Source organism: Tyto alba, unplaced genomic scaffold (assembly GCF_018691265.1).
Source record: "Tyto alba isolate M040663 unplaced genomic scaffold, T.alba_DEE_v4.0 Super-Scaffold_17, whole genome shotgun sequence".
Classification (NCBI taxonomy): domain Eukaryota; kingdom Metazoa; phylum Chordata; class Aves; order Strigiformes; family Tytonidae; genus Tyto; species Tyto alba.
In genome coordinates this window covers 18918186-18939479 of record NW_024881279.1, presented here as the reverse complement: position 1 = coordinate 18939479, position 21294 = coordinate 18918186, and the positions used below count along the sequence as shown (strand labels likewise).

The 21294-nt window shown below is 35.7% G+C and overlaps 1 protein-coding gene across 2 annotated transcripts in view; it reads right to left on the bottom strand.

Annotated features, from left to right (window-relative positions):
* Positions 1 to 21294, bottom strand: part of DOCK2 (dedicator of cytokinesis 2) — a 193714-nt gene that overhangs the window by 38584 nt on the left and 133836 nt on the right. For both annotated transcript variants that reach the window (XM_042790158.1, XM_042790159.1), the window contains exons 30-33: positions 18209 to 18287; positions 8043 to 8143; positions 7889 to 7947; positions 5705 to 5853 (exon numbers count right to left, since the gene is read on the bottom strand). In XM_042790158.1, the coding sequence (XP_042646092.1) occupies positions 5705 to 5853; positions 7889 to 7947; positions 8043 to 8143; positions 18209 to 18287 (388 nt within the window). The remainder of the gene's footprint in view (positions 1 to 5704; positions 5854 to 7888; positions 7948 to 8042; positions 8144 to 18208; positions 18288 to 21294) is intronic.

Below are 21294 nucleotides of genomic sequence, written 5' to 3'. Positions count from 1 at the left end.
ATCAAACACCAAAGTCATTCCAGGATATAAACTAATCAATTCATTTTGCCCCTAAAATCAGTAAGTGCAATTATGTTAAAACCGCTTCTTAAAGAAACAGATTTATAAGGTTACATAATATAAGCTACATAAAAATCTCTATTTAAATATCCTTAGATCCATCCCTAAAAGCAACCTAAAATAAATAATCCACATTCTACTCAAATTTAAAGTTTGAGGATAACTAACAGATGTTACATGCTGACTATCCATTCTCTGTAGAATTTCTCAGGTTTCACCTTTTCACAGCAACGAGTACAATTCCACACCGAGAGAGAAGAACTAGCAGGATTACTCAGTATTCATCGAAGACAGGAGGAAGCCATGTGTCCAACCCCATATCTACCGGGTCACCCCAATGCTGCCAACTGCTCTTTAGACAGACGACTGAAGTGGGCGGTTGCTTCTTGCAAGGAGCTTTGAAACAGTGTCTTGAGTGGCCTAATTCTATACTCATCACACAAAACCAGAAAGACTAGGTGCAGAAAATTTGGCAATACAGATACACTCCACTTCTCCAGAAGGGACAGGGAGGAAGGAGGAATTTCAAACACTTCTTATTTCTCAGACCAAGTCAAAACAAAACCACAGCTGTAAATGTGTGAAACCAAAATAGTCTGTATGATTACAGTGCAGCGGCTGACAGATACGCTTCAAATAGAAATATTTAAACACTTCACAGGGGGTCAATGTGATAGACAACTTGAAGTTGTGTACACATGATGCAATGGCACAGGCTGGCGACTTCTCCAGCTCGGCACCAGGTATAGCATATTTTAAGATGACTGAGCAGGAAAGGAATGTTCATGGAAACGTGAAGAGCACTGGTTTAAATGGGCACAGAATAGTTAAAATACTCTGCTGCTAGAATGAAGGGGAAAATTGAGAAAATATGTTTATTGTAAGTGAGATACCTACATATAAAAGGTCATTGCTGAATGTGAATTTGCTAACCTGTATAGTATGCGTATGAGCGACGTTAACAGCAGTATAGGACTAACTCCAGCAGAACCGAGCAGCATGTAGCCATCCAGTATTTCAACAGAAGTCGGCAGAAAATGTTTCATCTCTGTGGTGTACTGAACAGGCTCTACACTGCTCCTCAAAATACTTAATGGCTTCAGACCACATCTCAGAGTCTCCATTTAAGAATTACTTCCCATAATGTTCTCAGAGAAAACTACAAGTTGTTCAGTATAAAGAGCAATCCCATTTTCTGATTTGAGTAGAAGGAAAGGACTACTACTACTTATTTTTTTTTTACAGGAGTGTCAAATAAGAGGGAACCTTAGAGGCCACAAAGAATTTTGGTTTATTAGGAGTATCAATACTCTGTGATCCACAGCAATTGTTTGTCCTGTTACTTGCAGGTTTTGCTGCTCTAAAGTTAGCTCTTTCTCTGTAATTATAATACAAATTAAAGACTGTCAGTGGAACAGTACATACTATACCTATCCTATAAAATAAAGAGATATCATTGAAACATAGAGAATCAGAAAAAAAAAAAAATTACTTGTCCAGGCTGAAAAAGAAATTTAAAGGCCTTAGAAATCATTTCTACTTGTAAGCAGTGTGTGTATGTGTGTGTACTAGTAACACGGGTAACAGGCACACGGCAGTTTCAGGTCAAGGCAATATTAAGCAAGAACATCCAACCGAGTCATTTTCTAGAGCTGAAGTCTGTGGACTTGCTGCAGTAAGACAGGAATCTGTGAACACAGGGCAAGTCAAGCACCAGTTAAAAATCATCCACCTCTTAAATCCTCCCTAGTACTTATTCAGCAGGTAGAGAATTGATTACTTCTCTAAGAGGCAATAATTTCACAGATGCTGGACATGAACAAAAAACCTCTTCCTAAGCATCTTTCCTGCAGTTTCTCAAAAACTATGTCCTGGTTTTGGCTGGAAGAGAGTTAATTTTTCTTCTCGGTAGCTAAAATAGTGCTTTTCTTTGGTTCAAACCACAAGAAGCTGCAAAAAAAAGTCAGTTGCTTGAACCAAAATAAATAAAAAAGCTGACAGAAATATAGAATAAAGCTTTAACGTGTCTGTGCCAAAATGAAGTCCTGGAAAGGATATTTCTCTGCTAACTTAAAGAGAGTCTGCCCGATTGTCCCTGGCACCATTTTGGCTTTAAAACTACTTGCCTATCTATTTATTAGATCCAAGAAATCTCCACGTGTCTGAGCACACTTCAATACTAAACCACAAAACATCTCAACTTTTTCTACATGAATCTGCCTGAAGCACCGAGCCATACAAACTTGATTTCTGCTAATGGGATGATCCCACATCCTTCTGAAATCCTCATGCATAAAAAAATTTCAAGAACTGAGAGTAAGAAATATGGGTATTTACAGCACCTGTAAATCAGAGGAGCTTGCCAAGAACACCTATGTTCACCCGTCTGGTAACCTTTTACAGCTGTTAGCTCAGAAAGATACCAGACTCCAGGAGGTTCACTAAGAAGAAACACCTCCTCTCTAGCCCTCCCGATAGCTATGGGAGCCCAAGAACACACCATCAGTCTGCACTATTTTCTGATACAGCCCAACAACAGTTAGGAAGGAAAGCAAATATAGAAAACTTTCCCAGATGGATTCAGCAGCTGGTGGAACCAATGAGACACATTAAATTGAAAATACCAAACACAAACAGAATGACTTATTTGAACAAAAATATAAGCACAGATGAATTAATCTTTCCTAAGCCAAGTTAAATCCTTAATGTAACTTGAAACCATGTTTACTGCAATGATATTTTCATTTACTCTGCAATGAGCTTTTTTTTGTTTCTTTGTTTAAGTTTGGCTTGGTTTTGGTTTTGTTTGTTTGGTTGTTTTTTTTTTCAAGTAATTCTTTCCAAGATATTGGCCTCAGATTATCAGTTAGAACAAATAGTACGAGGTTGCTTGACGATGTGTCTTTCTTTGGGAAGCCTTAACAAAATGTATAACCCGATCTTTCAAGGAAAGATGGGCTATCAACATTTGGAGGATGGGATTTTAACATCATGTGTCCAACACATGGGCAACTGGCTTCCCTTTATATTTGAAGAAGGGGATGTATTTTCAAGACTAATTCTATCCACAGATGCCAAACCTAAGTTGGATAAATTGCCCTTCCAAAATTCTTAGCTCTCTGAGCTAATGATAGACAGAGTCTCGATGGCTAAAATTAGTAGACATTAATGGCTTCCTCCCTACATCTTCAATTAGAGTTAAAATGACAAACTTAAATAACACTTCTTCTGGGGGAATGGAAACCACATGTGCAAAGTAAAAGGAAGGATCGCAAGGAAAATGCCTTAGTTTGCCATACACCTACGTATGTATTCCATTCCATTAAATATATATGTATAGAATGTCATTCTTGAGATAACTGGAGGTGGAATTTTGTGTCCTCTGGCATTAGTTGATTTCATAGAAATAGCTAAATAAAATAAAATGCCTGTTTGATAAATTTGAATAACTTCATATCCTTGCTGCACATAGGTTGCATGAATACAGTGGGGCGCAGTTTCTTGAACTAGCACCAACACACCAAGTGTGTCCACCCCGCATGGAGCACTGCCACACAGATGTCCCAGCACATTACCACATCAAGTTTATGATTCTATCTTTTTTGATAAAGTTTAGTAAATGATGTGGCAGGTACCAGACAAGCCCTAATTCTGCTGCCAGTACAGACTCACTGAGTAAAGATGTGTCTGCTTTTTTCCCCTCTCCCATCAGAGAGGATTAGATTAGAAATTAATTATTTATTTTTGAAGTTCTGCAAAATTATGTTTTAATTGAATGTCAGTCTAGGCTCATGAGTGCCTAAGGCAGACTTGAAATAACATGCTATCATTCTCAAAATTTTATACTAAACCTTTAAGAAAAAATCCTTTATAATACTAAGTGCCAATTTGTATATGAAAATTGTCCACTAGTCAAAGTTAGTATACATGTTTGTTCATCAAATAATTTTCTGTTCTTATTACTTCTTTGCCTTTTCTACTTAAGACAGTAACAATTTTATGTAATAAAACTTAACATGTCTTTCCTTTAAAATGTATTGTTTTAAAAAAAACAACAGAATTGCCCAATCTATAGATGCAAGTTTAAGAAATTTCTCTTAATGATGTTATCCATAGGAAAGTAGAGAATAAAACCAGCAATTGTTGACCAGTAAATGATCACAATTTCTAGAGCAAAACATTAGAATCCAATGAGATTCCAGTGCTCAATTGTGAAACAGTTCTAATGTCATCTGATAAAAATTACCTCTTATTTTTGAGCTGTAATAAAACAAATGTCCTTGTTCCTCAGCACGGAAAAATATCACCTGAAACATAGTTATATTAGGATAAGAAGTGATTTAAGGGTCACCTAAGTGTCTGGCATCTTCCAGGCTCCTAAGCTGTTGTTCTTGTTAATCAGTCAGTATGACTGATGAGTTTTCAGGATTTTTGGTCTGTGCAGATCTGTGCATCTCTCCCAAGAGATGAAGTATAAGCCAAGAGCAGGAAAACATTTTTAAGAAGGCAAATATAGGACTATTAGGACATGGAGGGAACAGATGCACAGAAGCAAAGTGGTTTTTAATCTTGGCCTTGAACCAAAAGCTTTGCACTGTAGAATACAGACCAAAATGGGAATTCCATCTGCTCATTTGTTCCACACTTCATTGACACAGAAATGCCCCACACGATTTAAAGTATTAAACATAGATGGATATATGAGTGAGATATTTATATTTATTTTCCTATGAATGTCTAAAATAATGACTTTTTGTTTGCTACTTACCGTTACACAGGTTGTTCTGAATTAATTATTTGTGTAACTACAAACCCTGAATCTCCAATTTAAAATTTAGTGTGAAAGGCAATTTGCAAACAGAGTAAGGTGAGTCCATGCCCAAAGACCTTGCAGAGAATGGAAAAGTCAGCTAGGAAAAATAACTGACAGAAACTCACTGCCCAGGTAGACACAGCAAGCAGTGGCAGGAGATTTAGTTTGCATTCCCAGATGTCCTATCCCACCATCCCTATTTCTATCCTATCAATCAAAAATATTGAATACTTGTGATTTAAAAATCCTTTTCAAAATTACTGTAGAAAACATTTTAGGAATCTCAGTGTTTCATTGTGGTTATTTTTCTCACAATAAATATTTAGAAAAACTAGTTTCCTGTGAAATCTGATAATATGTAATTAACTGTTTATTGCTACTTCTGTCAGATATTCTGTATTAAAAATTGGAAGTTTTGGCTTATCAATATCTATGTCACAAAGAAGGGGTATAATAAAAAAAATAGATTAGAAAGGACCCCTAGAGATCATTTAATTATACCTCCTACTTAACAGAGGGCTGACTTCCATGTCATGCCTTGTTGCTCAGATCCTTTTACAGGAAAACTCTGAAAATTTTTATAAAGATCCTGCAGCCTCTTTGGGTCCATATTTCAGTGCCTTAATGCTGTCATTATGATGACAGTTTTACTTAAGTCCAACTAAATCTCTCTGGAGAGCCTACACTCACTTGCACAAAAGCTATTCTTTTTGTTCTTAATATTTTGGATTTTACTTTCTGTAAGCAGAAGACTCCACACAACACATTTACCAGAAATGAACCGATCACATGACATTTTAATAAATTTTAATACAGTGTATTTTTAATCACCTTTTGGAATTCTCCTGTCCTTTGATATTCACACAGCATCATGTCAAAGAAAATTGGGATGGTGGCTTTTCGTAGCTCAACTTCTGGAATAAGAGTCATTTCCAAGATGGGTCCAATCATTCCCGGAATAAAGCAAATTTTATTCTGGCCTGAAAACAGAAACACAAACTGGGTATTTGAGAGGAGAGAGAATTTTTTTTTTTTTTTTTTTTTTTAATTAGGAAAGCATTTAGGACATGCAATCATTTAAAGCCATGTTTTAAACCAGCTATGCTGGCAAAATCTTAAAACTTAGTCACTCATGTCTATTACTTCTCAAAAGCTGAAAGCGTGTTAATGGATATAGTCCCATTCTAAGATGTCAGAATTCAGTGCCAGAAATAAGCATGTACGCCATCTGAGTTGACATATTTAGTGAACATTTCAGTTTTTCACCTTTTGACATCTTTTAAATACCCAGAGTACAAAGTAATAAAAAACACCTAAAAATCCCCCCAATCCTATCAGTAGGAGTGCACCACACAATGATGTCACATAGTGTAACCCTTCTAGCTTATGAAGGAGAAAAACATTACTTGCTTTCATTTCCAAATAACATCAAACATTGCAACTAGTAAGTCAAACCAACCAATGCATCAAGCATCGCAAGCAATAACAGAAACACTACCTACACAACTCAGCTCCTAACACCACAAAAAACTATCTTGTAGCACAACTGTTACATCTGCTGTCAACCAACATCCAGATCTACAACAACTCAGCAAGGTCCAAGAGTGTTCTTCAAATGCTGCTTGTTTCTTGGGGAAGAAAAACATTTGATATGTGGAGCAGATCACCAGGAAAATCCAATGACCTGGGTAAGAATGTCAATACTGCCTAAAGCTTGTAAACAGATAAAAATATTCTAAAGATGACTAGACTTGTTCCATAACTAAAAAGTATTCTGATTTTCCTCTCTTATGAGTGCCATATTAACGTAAGTCTAAGCATAATCAAATTATGACTTCAACAGTTTTATGCAACATTATTTTTTCTTCCACTCATGTTGTTTATAATCTTTATTAATCCTAGTTAAATCAGTAACGTCAATAAGATTGAAAAAAACCTCAGAATGACTGAGTAACTTCTAGTATCTATATGGATTAGACTTGGTATTGAGTTCAGAATAAATTCTGCCTCTTGTTGACTCCCAGCCAATCACTCTAAATTTTGCCTTGTATTCATGAAGATGAACCTTTTTATTCAAGTACCTTCAGATTTTGAACAGTGTGGGTAAATGTTGACTAAAATTTTAACATGCAAAAAATATTGATACTACTGGAAGAAATGCTCCTTTATTGCAGGCACTGAGAAGATTCCACACCACTTAAAATATATACTTCTGATACATAAGAGATTACACAAGCTCTCTTGGATGCATTTTAGCTGAGTCAGAACAATGAAGAACTCAGGAAAAAGGGAGAAATGCTATGAGCTTGTGCTCAGCACTCCACTGAAGTGGTACAGAGGAACAAAAGACCAGAACTGGACTGTGGTCAAGAGATCTCAAAGAGACAGAATGGTTGTAAAGCCTTTTTTTCTGTCTTCTCTGTTAAACTGATGAAATCTAGTCTTTTCATGATTAAGTGTCTGAAATTTGACATTCAGCTTGCATTTCAAAGTATAATCATAGGCATCATCATAACTGTGTTCATTGTATACTTCAAAACCCCTCTATAGTATGTATTTTCATAGAACAATACATTAATGTTCCCTTTATTATGAACTCCCAAAGGAGCCGTAGCAGAACATGGCTGTACAACAAATGTAAAAACATTCTGGAATTTTAATCCAAACAGATGCCAAATCTGAGCCTACTAATTTCTGGAACTGTAGATTCCAGGTTACTGAGCAGTAACCTTCTCAGGGAAAATTTATCTGGTTCTCTATTTCAGGAAAATAAGACTTCTGAAATCTTCTCATTTGAGCCATCTTAAAATTCTGAGAAGGTTGTAAGTTGTCTTCAAAATAAAAAATAGGCAGCAGTCAAACAGTATCTCATGCCACTTCCACGCTTCATCACAGGAGTGAAAACATTTTAAATTCAAATAGAAATATTTACAAAAGCACTTGATGTCAGGTATTTTTCAATGAAACAAGCAATGCTACGGATTCAGTTGCAATTAAGTTCATTTGCCTACTCACCAAGTTTGTACCACATGTCACGGATAGCAAAGCCAATTAAACATCTCATATCCCCATATCTAGAAAAAAAGAGAAATAGGAAAGGTATTTTTATCATTACCATCATTTTACTGCAAAATTAAAGACATAAGCTAAAGTACACATTATTGCTTACTTGTTCTGGATTTTGTTGTATTTTGCATGGGAAAAATTTTCTAGCTGTAGTGAATCTTGGGTAATAAAAGCCACAGCCAAATGGAAATAGTTGTTCCACAGCTGTAAATTGAATATAAGAAAATTATAATAGTTTTGAGAAAAGCAGGAATATTATTAAACTATGCATAGTGCTGAATAATTTATGAAACCAAATGATGCAAGCAATATGAGAGTTTTACATTATGCAAAGATGTACATCATTAGTATTATGCAATTAGCAGAAAAGCAAGAAAAATGAATTTTAATAACCGCTACTACACATTTGCTCTTAGTAACACAGCAGCTGAATAAATATTACTAAAAAAAAGATTCATATGCGATTCATTCGCTAACAACATTAAACCACGAACCATAGCAGGACTAGCGAAATACATTACATGCCAGTGAAACTTAACAACTCGGAGCTAAAGGCATCAAATGTAATTACACTGTATTTGAGAACTACTTCAAAAGGCACCTACTGTCTTCTTTTTGGATTCTAGTTCAACAGCTATTTGTGTGGAATTCCAATACATTTTGTTAAGAGCCCTCTACATGAAACAAGGACAAAATACATCCCTAAATAACTACTAATAGTACTGAGTCATGTACTTGAACTAGAAGAAAACCCCTTATATCTCCAGTGCACAACCCTTCGTTTCTGAAAGCAAATTACTTGTTCTCTAGACAATCCAAATAAAGTACTTCTCTATGCTAGGGGTGGAAAGTGAAAAAAGAAACTTCACTAGCAAACACAAATTCAAGGAAGTAAATGTTATTTTCAGATGCTTCTATGCAGTCAGCAATGGCTTTAGACATGGCTTCTAAAAACATGCGTTGTATGTATCAGTGAGACAACAGATATGCAGAGGTAAATGTATTCAGTGGTAATTTAAAGGACAGAAAGAAAACATATAACATTATTACAAACCCCGTAATTCTGTACGGTGAAATACAACCCTAGGCTGCGAACCCACACTAAATAGCCTAGAAATATAATGCTTCATCAAAAACTTAAGTGATCTCTGTCCTTTACAACCTGGAAAACTCTCCTGTGCACAAATAACCAGGAAAAATAGATACCAACACAGAAGGACACACACAAAAATACAGACATTTCCTATAATAAAAGAAATTCTCAAATGTCCTCTATAATGTGAAAGATCCTGCATTTAATTTATTCCTCCCTTCGAGGCCCAACTAAAGCTCTCCTTGGCAGTCTTGCTTATTTAAAAGCCCTTAGGAGGGCTGTTTCTGTCTTTAAGTATTTACAGTCCAGAGAGCATAGTTATCCCGGGTGCAGATACACAGACTCAAGTAGCATTTCACTGGAGACAGTTATTAATCTGTTACATATCACACCATTCAAAGACGCTCTGAATTCACCCAAATCAATCACAGCCTTATTAAAAACTACATTTGAATATGAGCACTAGTAAGGCAGCAGCTCTTTTTCACATTAATACAAAGATTTAAATTATGTTCGTATCTAATTTTTGACAGTATACCAATAGTAAACAGTAATTCAAAGCCTTTTTCCTCAGGATAAATATTATTTATGCCCTGAATGGCCTGTTATATCCCCTTATCAGAGATTTTAAAAGATCAATTTGACCAACTTGGAATTTTCAGTCCCTTGAGAAACTGTATTTATTGATGTGTAGGGAATATATTTTGCATATGTCAATTACACCAGTAAAATGTAAAATTTCTCAATTCGTTATAGATTATGGGGAGAAAAATGAAGCCTCATTACTACAGTTAATGGTCCATTTATTCACTTAATAGCTCCAAGTTCAACATCACTTTATAAGAGACACACCCTGAAGACTCAATATTCTTATTTATAAAATGTTTCCTTTCGTCCTCAGAGCACTCTCTGATGGCTGAGAACAACAAAAATAGCCTTTGCATTTCAACAGCAGATTCAAGCTAAGGACTTGCAAGCTTTTAAGTACCAAAACTAACTTTAGACCCTGTAAGACAAAGTAGTCTCTCAAAAGGAAAAAATGGCAAACACTGATAGAAGCTGATATCCAAAATGAAAAAAAAAATATGCTTAGGAGACCTGTTTTGCTTGTTCTTAGGCCCACAGTAAGATTTCAAGATGTTTTGCATGTGAACATCAGTTACGTAGCACGTGGTAGGGCTGGAGCAAAGTAGCGCAGTGAGGAGGAGACCAGCGCGCTCGAGCTCTGATTTGTGCGACACTCCCGCTTTACTGCTTGTTGGCGTGAGCTCCAGTGCTGAGTTGTTGGCTAGGGACCGAGTACTGGCAGACAAAGCTAGGGCTGAGAAGTGACCCTCCTCGGGAATTATTAGTTACCAGTTATTCATGGCAAGCTCCTGCTGAGATGCAGCATGAGGCAGTAACAGCTCCGGCTGGCTCGGCGCGCTGCAACGCCTCCGAAGGTGGCGAATGACCTGGCTGGGCCCCCCTGGGAAGTATGACAGCTGCCATAGTGGAAAATGTGGAAGTAATTTAGTAATAAATTTCTAGCCATCTCACATAGAAGAGATCTGGATGATTTTTCAGGATAACTACCAAAAATAAATACTGCTGCTGCCTCCTTCATACCTCTGAAACCCATGCCGCTTTTGCACTAATGCCGACCTTTTAGCCATTGTTTTCTCCACAGACATCTTTGCTCAATTCTTTTTGATAATGTAGGAGAAACATGAAGTCTTCACAATAATTCTGAATTTCTGATAATTTACTGCAGATACTAAATGTACTCTAGCATATCATAAACCAAACAAATGACAGTTTTGTTTACTTTTTTTCTTGCAATATTATGGTGAAAGCAAGCTCAGCCCCTTGAGACCAGCAGACAGTACATTTCAGGTAGATACCGGGTTCATTACCTTGATTTTGTAGAAAAATGGCACTTATAGACTTTCTGCGTGTATGTATAATTGCAATCTACATGTAGTTACCACATCTATTGAACTAGATTAGTTAGAAATAATATTTTTGAACCTTTGAATAACATTTATAAGAAATGATCTACTGATTTCAAGGAAATATGACATTCTCAATATGTCATGCCTTTACCTCATTAATGCTCTCTTTTACATACTGAAATACATTTCTTCATCATTTGAAACTAAGTAACTTAAAATAAACACCTATTTTTTACTATTCTTGTGAGCTTTTTGAGTATAACTTTAAACCCATGCCTAGCAATGTGCGTTTTAAAAAATTGCTAAATTGGATCAACCATAGATACTGAAATTCAGTCATAAAGATAGCACACATGGCTGCATCGTGCAGTCTTAAAACTGTGAACCAACATTCATGAAAATTATCCTGCATTGTCTTTTAGAATATCACATTTAGAATATTTTAGAAAAACAGAGACATACGCAGAAAGTGAAGGCTAAAATTCACAGTAACTCACCAACTGATAAACATTAAAAAGTAAAGTAAGCATTGCATTCTGTTGAAGTGGAGTCTTAAATATAATTTTCAGAATTAAATTTATTTCCTATGATTCCTAAATTCTGGGACTTACAAGCACAATATTTCAGGCTTATTCCTACGGTATGTAAACTGGTTCATGACAGGTAAGTGTCTTTGAGGTGGAAGAGGGAGTATGATTCATCTCAAAGAATTATGAAAATCCTTTGGGACCTCTGACAAAATTGCTCTGTATTGGTTATGTACTTCAAAAGGACAGAACAAAGGTTGAAAATTTTCAGGTTAATGAAAATAAGTCTACTCAAGCTTTGAAGAAACACAGCACATGATATAAACCAACAAAAGTTTGGTTTATTCATTTTTAATCCTTAAAGATTTTCATGTTAAAACCCATTCTCTCCTTGTTTTTGTCATATGTTTCTTGCTTAATGTTGCAACATAAGAAAAATACTTGCACACAGTTTCTACCCCAGACATCTATTATTCCTATGTTGGAAAACATCTCAAACATCTGAACTAAGGAACTCTCAAATCTAGTAAAAAATAGTTTCATGTATATAAAATTTTCCAGAATTTATCTCCTGTATATTTCATTCCCTTCTAAGCAGTAAGTCCAAATAAATTTGCAGATGAACATAAAAAAAAAAATCAACTACTTAGCATAGGTCACTCTAGGAAGACTCAGCTATATGTTGGCTGAAGGATCAGAGAGGAACTTCAAACTTTGAAAGTTGATAATTTTCAAATGTACAATACGATATATAATACATAAAAATATAACATTTCTAATATTGCTAGTATAGTTAATACAGCTAGCTAAATTTTCTAACAGTTTCATTATCTATTAACTTCAACATCAGCCACCTCCTAGGATTTTCTACAATGTCTATCACTATCATACACATATTTTTGCAAAATATAGCGTGTATTTTCCCTCGTATATTTGTGATGCAGTGAAGCTTTTGATTTGGGGGTTTCTAAGTGAAGATTTAAAAAGAAAAAATAAGTTGTGCAATTCTTTTTATGATGCTAAAATACATTTCATTACTGCTGCGTTATTAATGGTGCCTAGTGCATGCAAGATAAGAAAAACATGAAAAATAAACATTTTCTTTTAAGTCAGACTGATGTTATAATGGAATGTGGGCTATGCCTTTTATAATAAAATTCTGTGGCATGAATATAGATGATTAATACGAAATTATAATTGCCGTAACAGTACAGATTTAGAAATATAATCCTTTCTAATGACCTGTAAAAGCCACTGCTAACAGAGGGGAAGGGTAGGAAGGAACGGGAATCAATAGCCCTGTATTTTCCAAAATAGAAACTCTATGATAGCTATGCCTGACCACAACGAAGTGGATTCCATTTGTTCTCTCCTTCCTGTCCCTAATATGTCAGAAGCTGCCATTTCAAATCAGAAATATTATAAATGAAATTTTGCACAAAGAAGTCATTTCAATGAGTTGAGTGGCATTAAGGGTGGCAGCGGATGCTGACTGCGTTACAAGTGCTGTTGTGTTCAGCTGCTGAATGGAAATACTCACTATGCAAGACTTCTAAAACCAAAGTTGATGGAGCCAGGAGTTGACAGTGACAACAGAGTAAAAATACTCTTTCTCCTAGACAAAAGTAACAGCTAGCTAATGACATCAGCTACTAACAGAAACAAATGTCATACGAGGCCTAAATAGGTTCTACAAAGGTAGATGTGCACATCGGAAAATTTAACTGAAATTTTGAAGTGAACAATTAAACACTGTTATCTTCATTTTTCTGTTGATGGAAGACTGTCTTACAGTTGATTCAAATTAAATAAAATAATGAGGGAAAAACCCCATGACTTCCAAGTTGAAAAAGGGATTTCTACTGGCATAAAAAAAAAAAAAGAAATTAAACCTTCCTTCCTAGTTCTGCATTTATAAAAATAAAGAAACTGTTGACAGTTAAACCAAGTCTGGTAAATAGAAAGGTCATTTAATTATGGTATTTTTAATATAACAGCGAAGAAAATGTTAATTCACATTTCAACTCACTATTTTTATTTCATACCTACATCTCTATATCCATATGGATGGATAATATTTGGCTTCAAAACTGAACTACTGTCTAATATTTGCTTCCTTAAAAATCCTTTTGAATCAAATAAATGGCAAATCAACTAGCTGGATGTTCTTCAGTGTAAAACAGAAACAGGTGTACAAAACCACTTTTTCTTTGGAAAGCCACATTATTCCCTGATTATTCATCCTCATTTAACACCCTGGGGGCTAACCCTTGAAGTATGCATATAATATTTTGTCTTGAAACACAGAAATTTCCAGTCAAAAAAAATCAGCAATTTTTGGTTGACCAAGGGTAAAAGATAAGTGTACTGAAAAGTCCCAGGATTGTTTGGTTTAACACACATGAAATATACTTTTCAGACATTTATTGAGGATACCATGAATGTGTATATTGCATAAGTACAGAACCACACCAAGTTTTTGTTATAATCAAACCTAAGAAACCAGTTGACTTTTAGGGAACATTTTTTCCAAAACATATTCTAAAATTCTTCATATTTTTGTTTGTTTGTTTAGTCTCTTCTGAAGAGCCCATCTCAACTCATACATCCTAAATTCAGAATTTACACATTATTATGGTGCATTAATTCTGCTATCCTGCAAAAGCCCAGCTGCAAAACAGTCATCTGGACAGGTTGTCTGATCTCTGCACTTGAAATTGGCAAATCCTCAAAAAATTGTTACTTGATACAAAACACCAAAATACAATTCTAAAATAGGCGACAATTCTGGTATGTTGAACACAGCTGAAATCACCTGTAATGGCTGTATTTACAAAGCAAAATTGTCTTTCTTAGCAGCAGCTGGTAAAGAAAAAGAGCTAGCCCTACTGTACAACACCCCTCCACACCCTCAAAAAAACCCCAAACACCAAAGCCAACCCACAAACACAAATCCTATTACAACTACATAACATGATCCTGACTAGTGAGCATCAATATGTGGCAAATAGTGTGGAAACTGGCTGGCTGATGAGACAGTTCTGCAATCAATTAAGAGAATCCTTATGAATATTATTTAAAATAAGTATAATATTTGAGAGCAAGCATAAAAAAGTAAGAGGGAAAAGAGAAAATATGAAGAATCTACAATCACAGAGATGGGACTTTTTATTGACACAAAATGCAACAAAGAATTCAAAGAAAAAGCCAAACACCATTAAGACATGTATTGTCATGATCTTCAGAATAAAGCCTAACCTCAGATCTGCTTTCCTAACTTATTTTTTGTATTTTTCTTGTATACCATCAATATAACTCCTTACAGTATCTTAAGATGCTCATTCTGAATAGATTTTTAAACTATTATACTTTCCATAGTTGCAAACTTTCAGTGACATGATTTAAACTTCAGTGAACTTTTTCTAGTTGTAAACATAGAACATATCCGGAAGGAAACCCGAGAGGTCAGCTAATCCAGCTCCATATCCCGAGGCAAGATCTGCTAAACTGCTTCAGACAGATGTCTGCTGAATCCATTCTTTAGAATCTTTAAGTGAGAAGTATTTCCTAGCCTTTCTAGAGAAACTGTTTCAATACACAACTGTGTTGATGTCTACCATAAATGCAAGTCAATAACATATTTCAAATACAGAGAGAGGGAGAGAATATCAACCGCTAAATATTGATGGTTTTCACCTATTTCAATAATTCCTACTGAAGCTCCAGATTTCTGTGTATTAAATCATGTTCCAGTTCACTTCCAGTACTAAAGAACACACATTAACATGCTATGCAAGATTCTTCCCCTGTTTGCACAGTATGCATTCACAAGCTTAAGGTACCAGGAATACTGTGAGTCCTCGTTCATTCTTGTTTCATGCTTTATTTTTGGTCGATCACTTAATGAAAATTCACTCCCTTCTCTTCTGTAAAATTTTTTGCTCTGGAGCTCATGATTTTGTCTTATCAGCATAACAGTAAATATTCTATAACAAATGCCTTTTAACTAGTCCTCCTTTCTTTATTATTCTAGATTTTGACACTGGAGAATATCTGCTGTATGGAATCTCTAATTGTGGCTTGTTTTCCGAGAGTGACTGACGTACACCTGAATACATCCAGCATGTAAACTCTGCATGCAAAACTCAAAAAAAGCCCCTCACTCAGCAGGCATATCATCTCAAGTATCAGATGACTGTTTAATATCTCCAAGAATAATGATTCTGAAGCCAAAGAGCAGCTGTGGCACTTCCTGCCTGACCACTGCAATGACGATCTCGGTGTCAAAGCACTGGAATTTAAAAAAGGGCTCGCTACATAAATGAACTCAGTGAACCAAACTTATTGCATACTAAGGCAGAAAATTTAAGAGCACATCGATGCTGTGCTGTGCATAGTTTTGGTATTTGTCTCTGAGGTATATAACAGCTTCATTATCAAACCTATGGCTTTAAGTTTATGCACAGTTTTAAACTTCAAGATTGTAACCACTGTTCATCAGATATGCCACATCCTTTCACAGGTCCTAAATGATGTCATTCCTTTCCTTTCTGCCTGAATCACATAATGAGTAAAAAAAGCAATTTTGCTTTGGTATCAAGAAAAAAGCCAGGAACCCTTTTTTCCTCCATTTAACAAACTTCAACTGTGTAGTAAAAATTTCTTCATTGCTTTTATCTAGAGCTAAAATATCCCTTTTAGTTGCTCAATTACTTCACAGTCTATTTGTTTTGTTTGGTTATCTGCTACATATATGATATCATGTAATCACTTGGTCATGTGAAAAATCCTTAGATCTACTTCACTGTGTTTTAAATTGCCTTTTTTTTCTTTTTTTGATATTTAAGACTTTTCTTCAACTATTTGTTAATGATCAGATTTGAAAACACCATTCTACAAACAGTATAAATCATTCACTCATTTGCAAAGAACTTAAAGATGTAATACTGGGTATTTTTAAATCTTCACCAATATGCATCTCTATTTTCCCCATCCCAGTATATTCTATTTCTATAGTTTAAATTACCCTTAATCAGGAATATTAAAATAGTTCTCTCCATTTCAGCTTCCAAATTCTTGAGGCAGTGATCTTGCTGCATATGCTCAGTAATGAGCTGAACTTTACTCATCCCTTTCTCTTTGAAACCAGAAATCAACAGCACACATACCCCTAAGCAGGAGACTAGGTTGCCAGTAGGCTGTTGCATACAAAACCTAAACCACTGACCCTTGAATAAACAGTTCTTGCTTTGGGCTTTTTTTTTTTTTTTTTTTAATGAAAATCCATTTGCTTCATAAAAACTCTATATGCAATAATTTACTTAAGTTTTTAGATCTGTAGCAGTCACTTATGTAGGCATAAGCATCTTTCAAAAATTATATTACATTTAGATGCACAACTCCTATTACTTATTCATACCAAGTGAAACAGCTGGACATTATTTGTAACACACATTGAATGAGCTCACGTGCAGTAGAGTAGAATCACTTAAAACAGACTGCAAATTGCAAGATTAACTGTAAAATATAAAGCCGAAGAAATCAAGAATCACAGAATCATAGAATATCAGGTTGGAAGGGACCTCAAGGATCACCTGGTCCAATCTTTTCTGGCAAAATCACAGTCTGGACCAGACAGCCCAGCACCCTGTCCATCTGAACCTTAAAAGAGTCCAATGTTGGGGAATCCACCAGTTCCCTGGGAGATTATTCCAGGGGCTGATCTTGCTTGTTGTGAAAAATTTTTCTCTTGTGTCCAATCAGGATGTCCCCAAGAGTAACCTGTACCCATTACCCCTTGTCTTTTCTATGTTACACTCCTTGTAAAAATCAAGAAGGCAGAGCCCTGAACTTCCTCTGAACTTCACGATTAGGGTCAGTAAGTTATCTACTGAACAGATTAGACTTTTGTAATCAGGAAGCATTTTTGAACTTAAAACATTTACTCTCAACCTCAGTTAATCTAAAGAGTGAAATAGAATAATTTTTCATACTATACATCATTGCTGTGTTTTCTATCTGTAGTACACACCATAATCAGGCAGCATTTAGTGACAAAATCTGATTCTAAAACTGTATTTATATTTTAATAACAATTTAATGATTGTAAAACCAGAGACATTTTCATTGTTATCTGAAGCAAGCCAAACAGATGGTAAAAAGCATGACCGAATAGTTACGCTATAAATGAAGTTATTGAGCAGACTAAAATAAATCAACTTAATTTAAAATTATTTTAGAAAGAACTACTGAAAAAAGAAGGAAAATAAATAAATGAATGATAGAGTTAGCAGGGAAGACCACAAGTTAAAATGAAAAATAAATTCTAAGTGCTAAATACTCTATGAATCAAACAAAGTTAAGCTCTTTCTGCCCTACATACACAGGAATGACACTGTAATGGCTATGTGCATTACATCAATGACTGCCTTTATGAATATACTTGGCTGGCAAAGCAAAAAAAAAAACCTAACAAAACAGTTTTCTGCTTGCCAGTTCTGAGAGAATCACAGTACAAAGTTACCCTGTTTAACTGCCTTTCCATAAATAATCAAAGCACGATTTTCATGTGCTATCAAACATGGCCTAATTCTGCCACCCTCAAATCAACAGCCATTTTGATACTGAGATGAAGTACCAGAAGAAGCTCTGACAGACCGAAAAGATCATACCTGCACATGCTACCTCAGTGCAGCTAAAAAGCCTAAATACTTACTTGGACTTCAAAATTCATATTCTCCAGAAACTTCTGGTTCATTGTCTCTGCAAATTTGTTGATTGCTCGCAAGAACACCCTAAAAAAGGAAAGCAATGATACAGATAAATGAATGAGTCCCTAGGAATCTATTCCAACCGCGTATGATATTGATGGAAACACATTTAAACACAGAACACACTAGTAGATGCAAAGTTCACACACACGTATACACCAGGTAACATGCTGTGCAATGGCACGTTCTTTATAGCGTTATATGTAAAAAAAATGTAACTACACAACTGTCAAAAAGTTTCTTCATCTCCAATGAAAAATTGAGATAATTTCTTGCCCTCTGCTGCATGCTGCATTGCATTCCTGAGAAAACATAGAGAGCAATTATTTTAAAAACAGTTTTACCTTCTACGTGACAAATCCAAACCATCTACAAGAGTGCTGCTGCCACCACCTCATGCGTTTGACAGATGAAAGAGTTCCTGTACTTACATTATTAGCTAGAAGCTGCCACTGCTTTTTCCCAATTAAAAGATAGTATGTGCAACAGTTTGGTTTACTCACAGGTGATGTGGGGAGGATGACACCTCTGCCCATCCACATCCTCAGGTTGATTATAAAAACACATTTGAAGCTGAGCTGATCAACAGTTATTTCTTCCAAGAGGAAGTATGTGAACATTATCCCTCTACCTTGAAAAGCATCACCTATTTATGCTCATTATTAATACAGCAAGATTAAGTCATGTTTCTAAAGCTAATTTCTTTGCCTAACATTCCAGCGCGGTACATTTGTACTACAAAAATTTATTGTATCTCCAGATATTTATAAAGCTTATTTAAATAATTGAGTGTCATTCAATTTACAGTTCTGAAAACAAGTGATCCATTTCCCTCTGCTTCATCAGGAAATTTTAAAAAAGTTTTTAGGTGGAAATATTTCTATGGCAAACACTGTGGGGGCAAATGTACTGCAACCTGAAGGAGGTGAACACAGGTGAAAAACAATCCTAACTGTTTAAATGCAGTGACCAACTGTCAACTAGCTGTCATCAGTCGGGAAAAAGATCTAACAATTGTAACAGGTCCACAAAACCCCCATCATCTTAACGTTTAGTAGCATTCAATTGAAAATTCAATAGTTAGAATTATCAGCAAAAGGTTAAGAGACCACAGATATCTATATGTTACATCCTTGTATTGGATTCTGTGTGGTGTTCTGATCTCTCATCTCAGAAAGATAAACAAATCCAAAAAGCAAAAAGGGAGAAGAAAACAAGCAAATAAATGTGACAAAGAAATGATCAAACACATTTAGTGGATTTTGCCTGGTTTCTTTAGTCAGGGGACACTATGTGACTGAGGAGCGATATGGCAGAGTCTATAAAATCGAAAGTACCATGGAGATGAGACTTACTGCTCACTGTTTCTCATACAAGCATTGGAAAGCTCTGAAGAACATCAGAATGTGCATTTGAAGTAAACAAAAAGAGATAGTTTTTATGCTGGTCTTGCTCAGCTATGCAACTCATTTCTACAGTATGCTGTGAAAGCCTGGATTTTATACTGGCTTAAAAGCAACTACACACATCAAAGACAAAAGTGAAGGAAGGACAAGTAAATGTCATTGATCACTGGAGGCTGCGATAACACAGCAAACTGTTACTTCTTCCCACATCAGTTGTTACACTGCTCCCTAGGCAGCCGTTTATGAGCCACTACCAGAAACAGAATAGTCAGTAAAATTAATTTTAGTCTCACCACTAAAAAAAAAAAAAAAAAATTGCAAGGGCTAAAATCAGTTTCTTAATGAGGGAGATAAAGCAAAAGTTCAGCTTTTGGCAGGCTTATGACAAGGAATCCTATTTAGCCACTAAGGAATAGTCCAAAGAAGCACATTGCTTCATTAGGGCAACAACTTGACTGGCTAGACTGAAATCCTTTGTTATGATTATGGTTCTCAATGAGGAAAAAATTCTTTGCGAAAACCTGAAGAATATTTTCTTTCCATCCACCAAATATTCCTCTGACGTTGATATGATCAAGGAAATAAAGTAATTTATACATGGTGTTATATCTTGCCAAGTCCTTTTTTTTAATGTGCTTAGAGGGACACTACAGTTTTAACGACTACAGTAACTGTGGCACTGGAAGGTAACAGACTCCTAAGGGTGCCGTGTTGCTCTACTGCACAATCCCACACATTCAGATGAGCTTCCTTCCAATGGTCTAGGGTACAGTCTGATCTAATCATCTAACACTAGCTCAGCTAATCTTGCCAGCTGAATTAAGGGTCTGATGTGCAAATGCTGAGCATCATCAAATCACCTCAAGTTCAAGAAACCTAATTTTGCTCAATACTGGTTTTGCAGGCTACCATCACTCTCCAAAGCAACCTCTGTATAATCACAGAACTGCCCTGTGTATCCACTGCATTTTTAGTCTATGTTGGTCTGAACGGGCTATTGTATGTTCTTTTCAGTCTTTTATATGATCGACTCTTATTCTGGAAAATGCAATTTCCTCTGCAAGCTGCCCTACACTACCCACAAGGAAATAAGTACATTCTTCTCTAACGCTTCACTCGCATGGGCACATTTATCTCTACAAAACTGCCTGATGCTTGACACACACAGTTTAAGATTCTGCAAAAAAAGGAGATTCTAAAAAGAATGATCTACTTTGGACAGCACAAAAAAAAATACACAGCTAGGCAGAATCACAGACACCCACATGTTATTCTGTCTGTCAGCATCTCCATTTACTCTTCTGAGTAGGAGTTCTGGGTCAAGGCCTCTTTAGCGTCTTTTCTGTTGAACTACATTGCTCCAGATTCTCTTCTGACTTACAAAGTATATTTCTTGTGAACTCACATGATCAAGTTCTTCAGCTCCAGCTGCTCAGAGAGTAGCATTTCCCTTCGCTCAGAATGTCTTTTGTTGGAGTAGAAGGGGGTGTCCTCCATTTTAGAGACTTTTTTAATTTCCCAACTTCTGTGTTTTTACACACTACCCCCACATCTATGGTGAAACAAGTCAGCTAAATATCCTGTTTGGGGAGAATCTTGTATGGTGCTGATAATCTGTATTACAT